The sequence below is a fragment of the Bactrocera tryoni genome, chromosome 4 (assembly GCF_016617805.1).
Source record: "Bactrocera tryoni isolate S06 chromosome 4, CSIRO_BtryS06_freeze2, whole genome shotgun sequence".
In the NCBI taxonomy this organism is placed as follows: domain Eukaryota; kingdom Metazoa; phylum Arthropoda; class Insecta; order Diptera; family Tephritidae; genus Bactrocera; species Bactrocera tryoni.
The window spans coordinates 5063549-5081903 of NC_052502.1; the positions used below are offsets into that span (position 1 = coordinate 5063549).

Below are 18355 nucleotides of genomic sequence, written 5' to 3' on the forward strand. Positions count from 1 at the left end.
GTGAGTGAGTGATTCTCTACACCGTTAGGTTGCTAAAAATATAAGATAATATTACAACTATTTTATCTGTCATAAGCTTATAAATTGGAAAACGTACCAGTATTGACCTGCCTCCAAAGGACGACAAAAGTTTTAATAAGCGTCTCCATGTTTCAGAGATATACTCAACAGTTGCAGGTTGAACTATTTCTGTTCAAAAATGTCTGTAATATACGAAATGTCCTAGTCAGAATCTGGAGAAACCCACGGAATTGTAGGAAAGCAGGCGCTCAATCGATATTCAATCAGTTACATATGAACTATGTGCCATGAAATGAGTAGAGTATATATTTAGATGAGGATTTGTCTATGTACGAGTTTTGTCTTAAGATGCTTTTTCTTTTGCCAATGTTCACCTAGACAGCACTAAGCTTGTATTTGCTAAAATTAAAGATTGCCTAAGATATATTTTTATACTCTTGCAACCAGTTGCTACAGATAAGATAGATGATAATAGTTTTGTTCACCTAGCGATTGTACGTATCGCCTAAAACTAAGCGAGATAGATATAGGGTTATACTTGTATATAAGTTGAAATCCGGTTGACTGTCTGTCTGTCCGTCCGTCCCAGCAAGCTGTAACTTGAGTAAAAATTGATATATCTTCATGAAACAAAAGAATTACGAGTTCGCAGATGGGCATAATCGGACCACTGCCACGCCCACAAATCACTATCAGCCGAAAACATATAAAGTGCCATAACTAAGCACTGTTTTTAGATACAAAACTGTTATTTGATACAGGCGATCGCAGTTGCAAGGATCACCTGTAAACAAATAAAGCTACAATAACCAAATTCGCCACACATAAATATTTTTAGAACTTCTATCGACAGTGTGAAAATGGATTTAATCGGAAGATAACCCCGCTCACTCACCATGCAACAAAACTTCTAAAAACGCGATAAATCAATAACTAACCAGAGACAATACATTTTGCCTCTGAGATGGTATGAGTTGGTTTTATGGGAGCCGATGTAAAAATTGGACGATGGGTGTGGTACCACCCACTTTTTGGTGAAATCCATATCTTGGGACTTGACCGAGCGATTTCGACAATGCACGTTGCATTATTTTCATACTCTTATGTTACAATGCGAAAATTTGCGAAATCGGACTGTCCCATGTTCTTTTTAATACCTACTATTATGAGTATGTGAAAAAAAATTGTAGATGTAGATAGGTTAAGGGATTTCAACATGAAAGCGTAACAAACAAACTCACATATTTATAACCTTAGTAAGTAAATAAGGACCCATTTTTATCTTTCAAAATAAAACGCTCCGCATTATGTTCTACAAATTTACTTGTATTTTTTTGCATACATTTACACATACAAGTAGTAAAGGTAGATTATATTAGAGATTGGCATACACAGCTACATCGCTTTAGCGCTTCACATATAATTCGGCTATAAAAAAATAATTAACTAAAACTTAATTAAATATTTTTCTTAATGAGCTCAAAAAATAAATAATTCTTTCATCTAGGCATATTCTTGCTATATAATAAGTGCAGTTACATATGCATCTATGTACATATGTATGTATGGGGTTTTACTCGAGTATTTAGACATTCATAATCATAAGCAAAGAGCTCGGTATTTCGTTCAACCGCAACTATCAGCAATTCGAGCGTAAATTTTTGCTTGACAAATCATTGTACTCAATCCACTTCTGTATCTCTGGCGGCACATCGGGTTTCAACTTGACGCGCGTCTGCCCATTCTCAGCCACATCCAGATTTGTTGTGGTCACCGCACTATTGTCCAGGCTCACTGTGGAGCTCACCGTGTTGTGCGACGCTTGCAGTTGCATACTTTTGGGTGCCAGCAGGTCATTCATCACCTCCTCCGCGGAGCAATCGACAATGCGTTGCCGGCAAATTGCAATGGCGTGCACAAATTGATCGGAGGGCCGCACGAAACGATGCTCCATGTAAACGGACTGATCGTCCCAGTAGATGATCTGCAAAAAGGAAATGAGAGGATGAGCAGCGTTACAAAAAAGTAGAAATTTTAGGGTATTTTTTTTTTAAGGTGGTACTCACACGCGATTGTATGTGAAAACGGTGATAGGGTCTGATAAATCGCCGATAACGTATGGTGGCTGCCCCCTGAAAAACTGAGCCACCCTTCCGTTTTATGGTGCGGTACAAATCTGTGCGCTCGTAGAAATCCACGCGGGCAAAATCCAGTTCGCGCAAATAGCGCGCATTGTTCATGTGATAGAGCAGCCAATCGATGTCGTTGGTGAGGCAGAGACCTACGTAAAAATTAAAAATTATTTTCTGTTAATAAGATATTATCGAATACATGGTGAAAATAAATGCGTAAGTTAATATTTTAGTGGCTCGGTGTTTCGAAAATAGTTATAGACTTTAAAAATTTAGATGTTAAACTTTTTTATCTTAAATTTTATTTCTCACAATTTCTTCTAAAGGGGTTTTCAATAACAAGAGTTTTAAATAAAACAAAAAAGGTTTGGAATATCAATGAAACTCTTTATTCCTGTAATAGTACATTCGATACCATACTATATGAAACTCGATTTCTTTCGCATGTCCACCACGGGAACTCAATTTTCGACGATTTTCAATCATAAATCAGCCGATATTGTTGCAATTTGAGGTTCGATATTCGTACGAAGTTCATCAGTCGCTTCTTGGCATAGACCATAGACTTGACGTAGCTCCAGAGGAAATAATCTAAAGGTGCCAAATCGCACGACCCAGGCAGCCAATTGGCTGTGCCATTTCGTGAGATAATACGTTCAACAAACTTGGCTCGATTATGACATTCGCTGTGTGGGTTGTAGCGCCGTCCTGTTGAAACCACATGTTGTCCAAGTCCATATCATTCAATTCGAGCCAACAATAATCGGTTATCATTGAGCGGTAGCGATTCCCCTTCACAGTAACGTGGCAGTCTTGATCATCACGGAAGAAGTACGGCACAATGACGCGGACAGCCCATAAACCGCCCCAAACCGTAATTCTATCGAAGTAGATGTGGATTGTTGCCTGACCAATAACGCATATTTTGCTTATTGACGAAGCCAGAAATGAGCATCATTGCTGAAGATGATTTTTAGATGAAATTTTCAAGTTGTTGCCCAGTCCAATTCACGAACATACAACGATTCTGATGATCAAGCGGCTTCAGTGTTTGCGTCAACTTGATCTTATAAGGATGTAGGTCAAGATCTTTTCACAAAATTCGCCACAACGACGTCAAAGAGATGCCCAACGCTTAAGAACCAATATTCTCGACACTACGCGTACTTCTTTGTCTACTTTTGTAGCGTCCTTATTGAAAACCCCGTTATTTTATTAAAAACAATAAAAAATGTTAACTTCGGTAGCACCAAAGGTGAAATATCAGATATTGTAGCGTTGTCTTAGAAAGTCATATTTGCCAAATTTTATAAGAATACCTTGTCAAATAAAAAAGTTTTCCAACCAAGGCATTCCTATGCTATAGTAGTCTGATATAAAAAATTTCTTCATATATTATAGCGTTGTCTCCGAAATTAATATATGCAAAATTTGGTAAAGATATCTCATCAAATAAAAAGATTTTCACACAAGGACTTGATTCCGATTGTTCAGTTTGTATGGCAGCAATATGCTACATATAGTGATCGGATCTAAACAATTTCTTCGGACATCGCATTTTTGCCTTAGACAATACAAATTTTTGGAGAGAAATGCACATGTGCAAGATTTCAGATCGGTTTCTCAACTATTATTATATTAAGTGAATCCCTAATATTACGTATACGCATAGTAGTCTCGAACAAATCATCATTTCAGCAAGTAAAGAGTTACGTATACGCAGTGTAAGCACCAAGTCCCTACAGACATTTTTGCACAATTTCTATGCCTTCCTAGCTCTTAAAAGTAACAGTCATGCATACAAATGTATTGTACTTGAATACTAATGCAACGCGATTGGTGTCAATAATAACATTTATTCATACATTTACATTCCTTCAACGGCATTACCTTGAACTTGGCTAAACTAATCACTTAAATGAGTAATAGGATGCCTCATTCGCAGGGTTACGACTCACGCGGTGCGCTGCTCGCCACCAAAGCTTATTGCGATAATAAATGTCAACGTCGAAGTGGCTGAGAAATATTCACTCCAAGGCACACAGACACACACACGCACAAAGCATACATAGATTAATGTAGATATGGTTTTGATGGAGAAATGGCGAACACTTTCGTTTATTACACAAACATAGAAAATGAAAAGTGAAACCTCCGAAAGTATAGAATGTTTTTCCTATTGCTTAGCAAACGCAAATGGAAATCGAGTAGAGAATAGCGCCATGCAAGAAACGCATACGAATGTGATATTCTCACCCTGCTGAAAAGCTTTTTAGAAATATTTACTAAATATAATGGCTGTTGATACTCACTACAAGAGTCATTAATCTGTATACTCAGTTATTTTCTAATATAATATTAAACACTAGAATATTTATTATTTGCAATTTTATAGATATTATAGACCAGTAACAGTCATGCATAATATTTCCAAATTAAAATTTCCCTATAGGCCCCTTTGAGAATGCAGACAATGGCAAATAATGCTCGTAATGGCGCTTACGTAAGCGCAAGTGCACGTGTCAATCACATGTGGCAACCGCAGCTGAAATACCGAAAGTTTCTAGTATACATTCTTTAACGGCACTTTGCAACAAATGTGCCTAGTGCATAGCTTCCATCAGAACATTTTCATTTCCATGTTTTCTACGCTAATTCCACTAGTTTTGAGAACAAAAATGTATCGTTAAATATGTATGTTTGTTCCGCTGTTAAAGCGCAAATAAGTCAAGAATTTCAACGGCAACAATGAAAGTATCTTATAACAAGTTCTAGGGTGTTCGAGGTCAGATTTATGGCATATCTTCAATTATTCCAACTTTTAAATAATACGCTTTTGTAATACTTTATACTCATATATTCAAAGCAAAATTTTCGTACTCCAAACGAAGAATCAGAAGATTTCCGACCAATTCAGGTCTCCATGATACTAATATACTTCTTTAAACTTCAGTTCTGGTCCACAGGTTTTATAATAATTTTCAACTTTTCAATTGAATTCTTTATTGGCGTAGACCGCGCTTACGTGATCAGTCATTCTTCCTTTTCACTGTTTGGCGCCACTTGAGAGATTCCAAATGTAACCAGGTCTTTCTCTGCCTAGTCTTTCCTACATAGTGGGTACCGCATCGAATACTCTCAGAGCTGGAGTGTTTTCATCCTTTCGGACGACATGACTTTGCCGCCGTTGTACATCTCGTACTGCTCATCGCTCCATCGACTGCGGTATTTATAAATCATCATAAATCTACCGCAGAATCTTTATAAGAATAGACTGACTTAGAGTTTGGTCTTTGTTCGTTCAGAGAGGAATTTACTTCTCAATTGCCTACTCAGTCAGGAATAGCAACTGCTGGCAAGAGTTATTTTGCGTTGGATTTCGAGGCGGACATTGTTTTTGGTGTTAATTAATGCTGATTCCAAGATAGGTGAAATTTTCTACGGCTTCGAGAAGTTATGACTGTCAGTAGTGACGTGGAAGCCAAGTCGCGAATGCGACGGCTGTTTGTTTGATAACAGGAGATATTTCGTATTGCCCTCGTTCACTACCAGACCCATTTGCTTCGCTTCCTTATCCAGTCTAGAGAAAGCAAAACTAACAGCGTACGCCAGCAGCTGTACACTTTTATAAAAGATTGTACCTGCTCGATTAAACTCTACAGCTCGAATTATTTCCTCGAAGAGTAGATTGAAGTAGTCGCACGACAAGGAGTCGCCTTGTATAAAACATCGTTTGGTATCGATCAGTTCGGAAAGGTCCTTCCCGATCTTGACTAACCTTTTGGTATTGCTCAACGCCAGTTACACAGGATACCAAATTCAGACATAGCAGCATAAAGGCTGCTCCCTTTCTTATTGTCAAAAGCTGCTTTGAAATCGACGAAGTGGTGGTGTGTGTCGATCCTTTTGGGATAGAGTTATGTGTAGAAGTTCGCGCTAGTGAGAAAGGTTCTCTGAGCGCCATTCACTTGGGCCATACATATGGCTCAAGCAGCTCACGACTTCCAGTCTTAGACCAAGTTTAGAATAAACTCACTATCGTGCAGTACGTGGATCCTTGTACGAGAACTATGATAGTAAGGTCGGTCTTCCTACATTTTTTCCGGCAGCAGAAGCGAACCTCGCTTTTTCTTCTTTCGTCCGGTTGGTATTGCAGTTTAGTCTGTCATTGACATTGACCGCCGCTTTATATATAGCTTTCGCGTTCAACTCCTCCTTGCTGGGTTTTGCCCTGGGTCTGGTCTTCAATGCCGAACCAGCACCCTTAGCGCCACCACCAGGTACCAAATTACATTCTACTCCCCCAGTCTCGTTAGCAAGACCAAGTTATATATGGATATATACCTCTGCTTTAGCTAGACGCCGCCTGCCTTCATCGCCCAGACCTGATCTAAGAAGTAAACCAGTTGCCAAGCCGAAACGGTGATGGCAGCGATTCCATTGCCCAGTCTGCACCCCCGTGGAGGAGATTTTCCGGTGTAAAAATCTCGGACCAAAACTTAGTCAACACCTAGTCGTAATATATAACTATACTATCTTATGTTCTGCTCCTCTTTTCGGTATATACTTGCAAATTAAGTAAATGAACGGCTTTCCAAATTCTTTTTATAATCAATATTCGGCTGACCACGAACATAGCCCTAACTTGCTTGACATTTTTACAATAAATATTTGGTGTTTTTCAGCAAAACTCACCGCCAACTGTGGTCGTCTCCAAAATATGGCACTTTCGCTTGACGAAGCGCGCCAGAATCACACAAAGGCACATTCGCAGGAAGTAATGAAGTTCGAAGAGGGCATAGAGCACCAGCCCAGTAATCAGCAAGCAACACCACCAAGGCAGCATAATCGGAAGCGTATAAGTTTACCACCAAAATATAACTATATATATGTATGTATATGCACTTATATATGAGTGGATGTTTGTGTGCTTAAATAAGCCGAACTTGCGTGCTAAAACCGGCACCGGAACCAACTCGAAGGAGCAACAAATTTTATTTGATCGGCTGCCTTTCCATGTGCTAGCGTGACAAGCGAGCAGTTGCACTACAGCATTTTATGTTGTTATTGTTGTTACTTTTAATTGCGGTTGGCTTATGTATAATTAGCTGCACTAATATGGATTCGAAACTGTAATTACTCTATGCATTGCAGTGGCTTCGTTGCACAATCAAAAAGGATTCACGGCTCCACCAAAGGGTGACTCTGACGGTGTAGGTTTAATTTAGTTTTTTTTTTTTGTTTTTTCGAGTGAGTTTTGTACTTTCTGTAAGTTTTGCCGTATAATTTCAATTAATTAAAATAATTATTTGCTAAAATATTTTCATTTATAATTTCTTTTGTTTTTGCTTTTTGGCATTTGGTGGGAGATTAACAAGTGTAAGTTTAATTTACTGTTAGTGAAATCTACATTTTAATTATTTTTTTCACTACTGTTGTGCCACTTTACCAGGATTTTGAATTTTCCACTTTCTTATTCTTTAGACTTCAAAATATCATTTGATTGTTTTTGTTTTTTTATTATCTTTACTGTCAATTTGTTTGCCTTTTCTTTCGCGCTTATCAAAAGTGGGTCATGATCCTTTTCATTTCAGTGTCATCTTGACGCTTAGTGGAAGCGGAAGAGCGCACACTTACAACACACACTTATGTAAACATAACTGTATATATGTAAGTAAGTGTAAGCACACTTAGTCACTCAGTTTACTACAATTGCTCTATATTACTTGTTTCTGCTAGTTGCCACTGCCAATTCCTCGAAGCCTTATTCACACCCGACAGGTCAGGTGATGTTGCAAGCAATGTTATGCATATGTGTGTGAAATTGTTAGTGTAGAAGTTGTACGAATTCAAATTTAATAATTGTTGCCGTTTTTGTGCATCACACTGCCATAGTTCTTGCTTTATTTTGTGTACACAATGAAATTCTTCTACTCACATACCTACGTATGTATGCATTTGTGTATACACTTTTAAGGAGTGCTAATAATTGATATATTGACCGAAAAACTTTGTATACAATAATTTGCGGAAGTGCTTGCTCGCTTTTGCATACTTCTTGTTTGCAGAAAGTTTCTCACTTTACACGCCTAAAAGCACACAACGAAATGTGACAAACAAAAAACTTTCGTCGACGTCAATTTCACCACCACTAAATACCAATTTGGGGGTCTGCATATGCATAATAAGTACTAAGTATTTAATTCTAGAAATTCTCTACGATTTTCACTTATTTCTGAAGCGCAGCATTTCGTGGCAACAACTAAATAACTACTAAGCAATTTGAGGTCGAAAAAATGTTGGGCCCTCAGGATTATTATTGTGAAAATTTTGACATTTTCTCTGCTCTTTGTAAGCGTCTGCGCATTAGTGAGACGAAAGAGCGTGCAACACGTGGGAGACTTGTACTGTAGCAACAATAACAATAACAAAATACAAACGTTTATTTATTGTGAAAGGAAAAGGCGGAACTAACCGAGAAAGCTGATAATAAAAGATATTGTGATTTCTTAGCCGAGTGGAAAACAGCGCCAGACAAAAGTGCTGAATGACTAACCTACCACAAGGCTGCGTATACATACATACATAGTTTGTAGATATGTTCGCACTACCTTACGCCGCTTCTAAAACATCATCAGAGGTGGCTCAGCATGCGACTAAAGATTTCATCAATTTTTCATAAAGCATTTTAGGCGCTTGGCCACATGAGTTGCGAGCCTAGAGTTGTGCTTAAGAAGCCTCCATAACCTCATTTCCTTCATTTTTCATGTTTTATCTAACAGAAATATAAACATCTGCTTCCATATTTGTTTCTTAATTTATTTTTCAAAAATGTTAGTTAAGTAGTTTATACATTGCAAGTAATTACCACAAGTAAATAATATTTATCTTATTAATATTTATGTGTGTATATGTATTTATAAATCAATAAAAGGCGCACTTTACACGGAATTTAAATTATTACAGGTTTATTATTGAACACTTTATTTATGCTTTAGGCGGTAAGCTTAGAGGGGCGTTTGATGGGCAGGCAAATTTACAAGGGAATTGCAAACAATAATCGTCTGTTAACAGTTATAAAATATTTGTATAACTCTGACGGCGGAAACTAATTCTTTATAATGTAACGGTTTGTGTATATTATGCTTTTGTTCGATTTGTTTCAGTTTAACTGAAAAATAACAGTAAGATCGATGAAAATAGGTAAAAGAAAAAATTATAACCAACAAATTTTATTTTGACTCTCACTCGACCGCAACAAATACTCAATAACATTTAATGCGAGTTAAGTGGATTCCTCAGCAATGCATTTCAAGTAAATTTGTAATTATTTTTTTTTTTTATTGCTTTTGCACAACGTCCACTCACAACTGTTGTCCTTATGGTTTCTGTGTGCGTTAAGTTATGAGTATGTTGGCTTAGACAGCAATTTTATGTCATTTTTTATGATTATATTTTGCTTCTTTAAATCAGGCGATTGTTGCTTAAATGCGCACTTCACGCATATAATTTCAAATTTCTCTTAAACGAAAATGCGCCTTACTACTTTTGGCTGACAATAGGCATTTTATCAATTAATATATATTGTTCATAAATATTAAATTTAGAGTTATATTTCACGTCCCATATTTTATGCTATTTGCGCAAATTATGTCTAATTGTTATATAAAAATTTACAACTCCAATTGTAAGCTTTTCACTGTATGCAATTTTGAGGTTATATTTTCAATTTGGCTGCTGTTTTATTAAGTTACCACACACTTGCAACTAAGAGAGTTCTTGCACTCACCTTGAGAAGCATGAATTACAGTTATCAAGAAATATATTAAATCACTGTTATTCAACACTGTAGCGATTAGTTTTGCTAAATTTCCGCAACCGACTTCATACTGGCTAATTTTTATAAAAAAAATTATATGAAAAAACTCTTGTGATATGTATAAAAAAACAAAAACTCGATGTGGCTTTGTGTGTTCAAGAATATATAACGCACTTTAATATACAAATTATCAAATATTAATTAAATAAATGTTTCACTTTGCGGTAACTTAAACATAAAGTTACAATAAAGCTGCTGTTGTCGTTTTTTCTTGCATAAGATAATCACTACAATCACTATTTAACTTAATTGCACTCCATAAATGTACGTGTGTAGGTGTACATTAGCCGTCGTATATTTACATATGAGCCGAAATATTTATGCATTAGTTAGCTTAATATTAAATTTTTTTTCTTTCGTTATACATGTGTTTCTTACTTTTTTTATATAAACCATTCCTATATAACTATGTAAATATGTTTGTAAACTTATTTGTGTGTATATGCATTTCAGCGTCGTTATCAATTTATTATGTGTATGTGTATAAGCTAAATTAGTTGCGTCGCTGTTTTAGTTCCTTTTTCATTTGTGTTTTTACACATTTGTTAATCCAAGACATTTGACAGTTTCCAAGCACACAACACAAGTAACAGTTAATTCACAATTCGTAGCCGATTAATCAAGGACAACAACTTAATTTAATTACTGGTATATTAAGATAGATAACCTCTGTCATTGGAGTTTCTTTATATTCATTATAATAAACTGCTTAGTTCTCGTCATGCTGATGAATATGACAAAGCTCATCAAAATCACAACTTGACACATGTTGTTCATATTGTTCTTTTAGCGTTTTTAAGCTGCAGAGATCTTGATCTTGTGGACAGCCGGGCAAGCGAATCGGACGTTCTTGATGCAACGTTAATACCATGGGACCATTTTCTTTATTACACCTAAGAAGCGGGCGGATTATCATTGGGTGTCAGACAAATATTAAATTTTAATGTTTCGATTCACTTACTCATACAGCACAAAAGCTAAATTCGTGGCGAATGCGTCGATCAGGCTAGTACGCCAGGCGCGTTCACGCCCAAAATCACGATATGTCAAAGGCTCGGCATCTTTATAGAGACCAAGATGAGCTAAAACCTTCAACAAAGTGCCAGAGTGAGTAAAGTAAAATGTAGCATTCGATTTGTTGGAATTCGGACTAAAACGAACAAAAAATTAATTATTTAAATATAAATTCTGAGGACAGAAATTTATTTAAGTGACTACAAAAGGAATTTTTAGCAAATTTAGTTAGAAAATGTTTATAACAAACTAATAAAAGAGTCGAAAGTTTTGAGAATGTATTCGAAATAAAGAAAATATAATGCATTATTAATTAATTTCAAATATTTTCCCTCGCCTTACACTAGATTACTCCTACTACGAGTACTCACTCAATATGTTCAAACATATTTTTAATCGCTGCACAGGCCATGCGATGGGTGATTTCATAACCATAGCCGTCATTCCAAAAATACTCTAGATCTTCGAAAAATTCGAAAGCTTTAATTGTGTCCCGATTGAATAGACTACACCACACAGAAGGTTCTTGACCCCGATACCAAGCTGTCTCAAAACCGCATATCGTATACATGAGCTTTGCGTCTTCGGCTGTAATATTTTGAATTTGTGTGCGACGACGAATGTAGTTAACGGCATCAATTATTTCGGGTTCGTGCAGGAAACGCTCTGAATTGTCAAATGTCTTTGGATTTTTATCAACATCGATTTTCCATTTGCTGCAAAGTTTATAAAACTGCAAGGAAACAAAGAGATTAGAGTAAAAATTAACAACAAAAATAGGAACATAATCAAATAACTAAGAAAGGTATCCATGCATACATACACCAAACTAGTACAACATAATCATAATAAAACATTTTGTTATGAAACTTTTATTTTCACAAGTCTGTTCAAAACCACTGTCAAATTGACAGATCATCATTTCTCCCGATTCATGTACCTGCAGCAGGTTCGTAAACGACGACTGTGTTGTCGACACAACCCACCGCCAGCGCGGCCTTGTGCGAGTGGAACGACAAGCAGGTCGGATAGCCTATTTTCGTGCCCATAAAGCCCTCATTGCCGCGCAATGTGTTGAGCGCTCGCCCGTTCTCCTGATGCAGCGCAATGCCCTGGGCACTGCCGCACGCCAAGAGGTCTGCTGACGGATGACTAGCAATCACGGCCACATCAACGTTCGCCTCCCAGCTCTGCACTGCAGCTGCTTGCCGCAAATCGAAGACACGCATTCGACCTTGTGAACAACCGGTGACCAGCATTGGTTGATTCTCCTTCATGCAAGCAGATAATATGGCACCGGTGTGCTCCCGAAAGACACAAATCCGCGACTCTTGCGGCGACTGACGTTTATCGAACAGGCGCACACTCCCATCAGCACAACCCGCCACCACAATGCTGCTGTTTAGATTATATGAGAATGGTGCCAGCACTTGTACACTCGTCTCACTGCCGATCGGTATGTCACAGTACTTCAGCTCACGTTCAACGTCCCAAATCCGTAGGTAACGCGAAATTCCACCACCCACCACCAAGTGCTGTCGACATTGCTGCCAAGCAGTGACTATGCCCGTGCGCATCATATCACGACGGTGCTTCAGGGAGGACGAACCAGAGCCACTGCCACTGCCGCTGCCGCCACTTCCATAGGAACTAGTGTAGGCGGCGTTCATTGCGGGTATGCCCTCGAAGGCAGTGATTAGCTGCGACTCTGGATGATCGTCTGTGCCGGGTTGCCAAACTCGCACCACACCGTCCTCGTGACCGACCAGTATCAAACCGATGTCCTGGGCATTCAAGAATTCAATGGCACTAACGCGAGATGTTAAGCTTTGCTGTTGTTGTTGTAAATATTGCTGCTGATGATGCTGCAAGTGTGCAGATGGCGACGAGGACGCTCCACCGGATTCACCCACATGGTTACGCGTCGCCGCACTGCTGCCCGCCTGTGGTATATAGGATCGCACCGAATTCCGAGCCCAATCGTAAACGAGCACCTTTTCTTTATAGGCTACAGCTAGTTGCGGCTCGTATGGCAGTAATTTAACAATGGCAGGCGTGTGCTGGGTCTTCAGCATGCATATTTGGGTATCAATGCGGCTTCCGCGTATGTGTTGCTCTTTCGCTTGCCGACGTATCAGCTCGTTACGATGAAAACGAAAGTGGCGAGAGCGTAACTCAGGCGAATTCGTGTCGGCGGGGAACACCTGCTGTCCTTCTGTACCTTCTGCGGAGGCATAGCGATTCTTTCCAGGTCGCATGAAGTACGAATTGGCCCATGATATGAACTCAGTTTGCAGAATTGGCTTAAGCACGAATTTCGGTTCGTAGTTGTTTTCGCTCGTGCTACTATGTGCTGAACGTGAACCCTCGCCGCTACCACTGCCGCCTACTGCATTGATACTTAAGCCAGCCACTCCACCGACGGCATTGCCAACGCCCAACATGCCCGTACTGCGACTACCATTTAGTTGTGCGCAACTGTCCGTTTCATCGCCCATCGAGGTCGTCCGCATCTTGCGTTCGCCACTGTTTATTACATTGGCAGGTAGCAACTTTGAATTGCGGAACTTGTTTGCCCAGTTGCTGATATTTGGGTGTCCCACTTGTGTACCGCCGCCGCATACTGGCGGTGACTCTCCACTCAAAAAATTGCCACGCGTTGACGGACTCGGTGGCAAACTGACACTTGAATTGCACTTGTCACTTGTAGCTTCTTTGGCGGTAATCAAATCAACCGACTTGTCACGAACGTAAGCAATGATTTTCTGCGCCGTTTCCGCCACCTCCGGAAAAGGATCATGACCTAGATTGTAAATACCTTGCCACAGACGCAAAAATATCGACTGAAATGGTATGGCACTGGAGACCATGTTTGATATGGAACTGGAGCTAGCGCCTCGACGCATAGACACATGGCGTTCCAAACTGTGCGTCGAGTGGTGTACAATAGATGGGCTGGGTGTATTTGTCATGCCATGACTTATGCTGGCGCTGCGCTCACTACCGCTCACGGATGTGGTTAGTGCCAAAGCGGGATTCGAACTACTCATTTGCTCTTGCATGTAAACAGTGACGAACTGCGACTCAAATAACAGCACCATCCATTGTAGAGCTGCCGCCAACTCTAAGCGCACCAAAGGTGACATATCTTCACCCACTGTATCCAGGAGAGTAATGGCGATTATGCGATCAATATTATTGGCGTGCTCCTCTCGATCCGTGACTGAACTAATGAAAGTGCCCAGCGCAAAGACAGCAGCCGCACGTACTTCCGGTATGGGATCCTTAAGTAGCGGATACAGTTTTTCGTGCGCCAAGTCGCGCACACCAGACCATCGGGCTTTCTCAAAATTCTGCCAAAGCATTCCTGAGTGTAATAGTAAAAAAATGGTTGAGAAATTGGTAAGTGTATGTATATTTTATTTGCTACAGCTTTTGATGAGCTTAGTTAAACAGTATGTGACGTAAAATTTTATACATCAAAAGGAAACTCCAAGTCATCAGAATAGAAGCAAATCATTAACAAAACTAAATACATTTCATTGTCGTACCTAAGCATATGGCCAGCCATTGACGTAGCAGCCAACTTTCGTCGTTCAGTTGTTCCAAACAAATAGACACCAATGAACCTTGCAAAGCACTCGTTTTGCCCAGCAAGAAGTCATTAACTATGCAAGCCAACACAAATGCGGAGAGCGTGCGATGTTCCTTGGAAACTGATGTATCTTGTAGTACTGATAGAAAGTATTTATGCTCCTTGACCAAATCCACCTGACAATTTGGGTCGACTGCAAGTATTTTGGCCCATATAAATACCAGTACTGGACGCAACTCTTTCGCCGAGCTTTGTAGTAGTTTAAGTACGTAAGGGAAGATGCCTACACCCAGAGCTAAATTCACCGCCCATGGACCCAGGTCGAGGAAGCGTGCTAGTAGTTCTAGTGCACGTAGACGGTGCACTTGCGACAGCAGAACTTGTAAAACTATGGGTAACTGCTCTGGAGGAGATCTTGATTCGGATTCACGATCGAGCCAAACTTGGAAAGCCGTTAGTTGTTGTTCGAAAAATGGTAATTGACGATATGGTGCACCTTTCTCCAGTATTTCAGGCAATTGCTGTAAAGCGTAATCGACAACTAAATCCCAAGCAGACCACATGTGATGCCGAAAGCAGGGAGGTAATGCTGGATGCGAAACAGGTGTGCAATCATGTGAACGTAAAATTCTTTCAGCAAGTAGAAAGTTGCGAAATAGACTGGCAACTAGCAAGTCTTGCCTAAATAAGCGCTGAAATAGTTCGCGTGGTAGCGTGTTCCAAGCAATGGTGTCGGTTATTGCGGTGAATATCCAATTCAACTCGCCCATCATTGTCCGTCGATCATTTACTTTTCCGGGTATTTTATCGACCTGCTCACTTTGAATGAGCGGTACTAATTCGAATTTCTCCTGCATTGTATACCATTTTAATGCGATATTGATGGGCGTCGTTAGGCAGGAAGTAAAGAGATCTGCAGGAAGATTGGCATTCATCGGCAATATCTCATTGACCGAACAGGCGGCCAAATGTATGCAGTTTTTATAGCTTACAAATGGCGTCAGCAGAGAAGATGCCTGCCCAGATCCAATGCGTTGACTAGATCTCTCTAAGTCTCTTTCATGTTGTTCTGCAAATTGCTGGAACGAATTTATAATTATGCCGGCGTTTGAACAATCGTATACGTAAATTGATGGTGCACCCATCCAGCTTTGTAACTCAAATATGCTTAAAGGTATGTATTGTGTGAACGTTTTATTGAACACCCAAATTTCACCATTTGCCGTGGGCTTTGGCACGCCATGCCCATTGTAATGGAATAGTATGCGCTCACCTTTCGCATTGCGGCGCAATGAAGTGCACAACTTCTTTACATCTTCTGATGTTGGATCATGACATTTCTTATAACGCGCACGAGGCTGCCATCGTTCATATTGCATTTGGAGATTATTACCTATCAGTTCCATAGCTTTTGGTGCTGATACAGAAGACGGGTCAACCCAACACTCCAAGCGTGCACATGGTTGTATTTTAACAACGTCCGGTGGATCAACGCCTATGTTAAGGCAGAGCACTAACACCACACTAGCGGTTTTCATACGTTCTCGTATGCGCCATGCCACTGCTTTGCATTTTATGCCCTCTATTCTCTCTTGATGCCGTTTAGCTTGAAAACAGAGTGGACAATGTTTGTCAGGCACTATAATACCAAAGGAGCCATTTGTCAACTGTTGCAGAATCGGTAACATTTGTGGATTATCAGACATCGACGTTTTCCTGCTGCTAACCATTGAGGTAGAAAGACGTCCATAATTGCGAACACTATCCATTTATATACAAAATTTCGGGATCAGCTTACTCCTTTTGATATACTGCAAATATCAATAACAGTCTGTCAAAAGGTCGATTATAAATGACCCTGACCGACTTTAGGCCGACTTTGCCTGTGACACTTATTTTCCCAATTAGCTGGCTGAACTTCCAAATTTGAGTTGCTTATAAAACTTCTGCACTATGTAAAAATATAGCTGCGTCCAAAAGTTTTTGTCGATCGGTATATAATGCTCAACACTTTGAAGCCGCTTTTTGGATATCTCAGACCCACCTAAGCCCGATATCCCGTAACTGTTCAATACATAGAGCAATACAATTTGTCGATGGAGACTAATAACAAAGCACAATTTTTGTTACATTCGCTTTATAACACATCACTTTTGCGCATTTTGTATGCACTTAACGACTTTAATGCGTTTCTAACTTTTAATTACCACAATTTTTTTACTTTTAATTGAAAACCACGTTAGACTGAAAAATACGCAGCATTCTTTTAATTCCTTACCGCATTTGACGTTTGTATTAAGTTTTATTGGTTATTCTGCTTTAGTTGGCAGTTCGCGTCTTTTGTGTTTGCTTGCCCCTTTCGTCAATAACATTTGAGTTCAGCCGATAGAGTTGCCGTTGTTTATCACAGCATACAAATTTTAACCCTAACACTACTCGAAGAAATATTTCCATACTACTATTAATTAACATGTGGTATAGAATTTAAGACTTTCCAAAATAAAACTTATCACATTCAACAAGATTAGGTGGTAGGAAAATATATTCACTCACCCTTAAAACTGGGTCCTTATGTACAGCCTCTGGGTATTCTATCGGTGCAATGTTTTCTCTTCCAAAAAGGCCAGAGGTAAAACTCTCTGCGCTCTTTAGTGTGCGCTGCGTCTTCGTATATTTAAAATAATATAGGTTAGGATCATACTCGTCAACTAAAAGGCTTGGAAAACGTTTTTGCATTCGTTCTGCCAATTCCTCCAACTCTTGCTCCCCTTCACTGGTAAGATATTTCTCTTCTTCGCTGTTAACATCAAAACGCCAACGACGTAATCGAGCCAATTCTTCAGGGCATAACCTAGTTTGAGGGTTCGTTACAATCTCCTCCTTCAATCGACCTAGCTTTGATTTTGCTCCCTCAATGTGCTCTTTGCTGGGATTGCGCGTACCATGCCTTATCACTGACCAAATACGAGTTGGTCGACATTCTATTTAAGATGATGAAATTAAATATTAATTATATTATAGTAGCTTTAAGTTTCCATATTGTATTCATCGTACCACTATACGTGATGGGTTTATCGTCCAAGTTTGCCACAACGCGATAAGGAGTTTTCGTAGATAGGTGAGACTCGATATCTTGTCGTTTTAGTTGTGAACATTGTGGCTCCAATAACAGCTCTACAGAATCCGACGCAACTTGCTCTGTTTTAGCAACAGCGTGTAGCACAAGACACCCAATGTCAATCAACAAAAACAAATGGACTAGGCACTTTATCATTTCTGCAGTATTCCACGTGAATAGTTGCAAAAATTTGTCAATTAAATAAAACAGGAAATTTAGTTAAATTATAAAATAGGAGAGGACACACAAATTATAAAAATTACACACGACAGAAGAAACAAGAAACAGTGAATAAAAAGAAATGTCAAATATGTAAACAAATCTTAACAAATATATACATATGAAAGCAGCACAAGAGACAAACTCCCACAAAATCCAAAACAATGATGTGCTGGCAAATACCGGCTTTAAAAATAATGAGTAATTACGGAGCGAATTCTGGTAAGACTTGACGTTTTTAAATGATGTTTTAAAGTTTATATGCAAAATAAATAAAAGTACACATATTGTAGTTACTTTTTGATGTTCACAAAAAGTTATAAAATTAGAAAAGAATGTATAATTTATTACAGGCTAATCCAATAATTTTTATTTGA

General features: G+C 39.1%; 2 protein-coding genes across 3 annotated transcripts; both read right to left on the reverse strand.

Annotated features, from left to right (window-relative positions):
* Positions 1 to 1326: 1326 nt before the first annotated feature.
* LOC120775944 (protein THEM6) lies at positions 1327 to 8432 on the reverse strand. Its single transcript, XM_040106354.1, has 3 exons — positions 6849 to 8432; positions 2088 to 2302; positions 1327 to 2005 (listed from the first exon to the last, which is right to left on the reverse strand). The coding sequence occupies exons 1-3, from the start codon at positions 6997 to 6999 to the stop codon at positions 1661 to 1663; spliced, it is 711 nt and encodes a 236-aa protein (XP_039962288.1). The 5' UTR covers positions 7000 to 8432; the 3' UTR covers positions 1327 to 1660.
* A 2113-nt stretch (positions 8433 to 10545) lies between these two features.
* Positions 10546 to 18036, reverse strand: LOC120775943 (regulatory-associated protein of mTOR-like). Of its 2 annotated transcripts, XM_040106353.1 has the most exons (5): positions 17696 to 18036; positions 17195 to 17622; positions 11418 to 11779; positions 10994 to 11182; positions 10546 to 10925 (listed from the first exon to the last, which is right to left on the reverse strand). In XM_040106353.1, exons 1-5 carry the CDS (start codon positions 17913 to 17915, stop codon positions 10742 to 10744), a joined length of 1383 nt encoding a protein of 460 aa, XP_039962287.1. In that variant the 5' UTR covers positions 17916 to 18036; the 3' UTR covers positions 10546 to 10741. The 2 variants fall into 2 exon arrangements, with proteins under 2 accessions (XP_039962287.1, XP_039962286.1); XM_040106352.1 differs by lacking the exons at positions 10546 to 10925; positions 10994 to 11182; positions 17195 to 17622; positions 17696 to 18036 and adding exons at positions 11987 to 14413; positions 14598 to 17169 and having other exon boundaries at positions 11686 to 11779.
* Between the last annotated feature and the right edge of the window lie 319 nt (positions 18037 to 18355).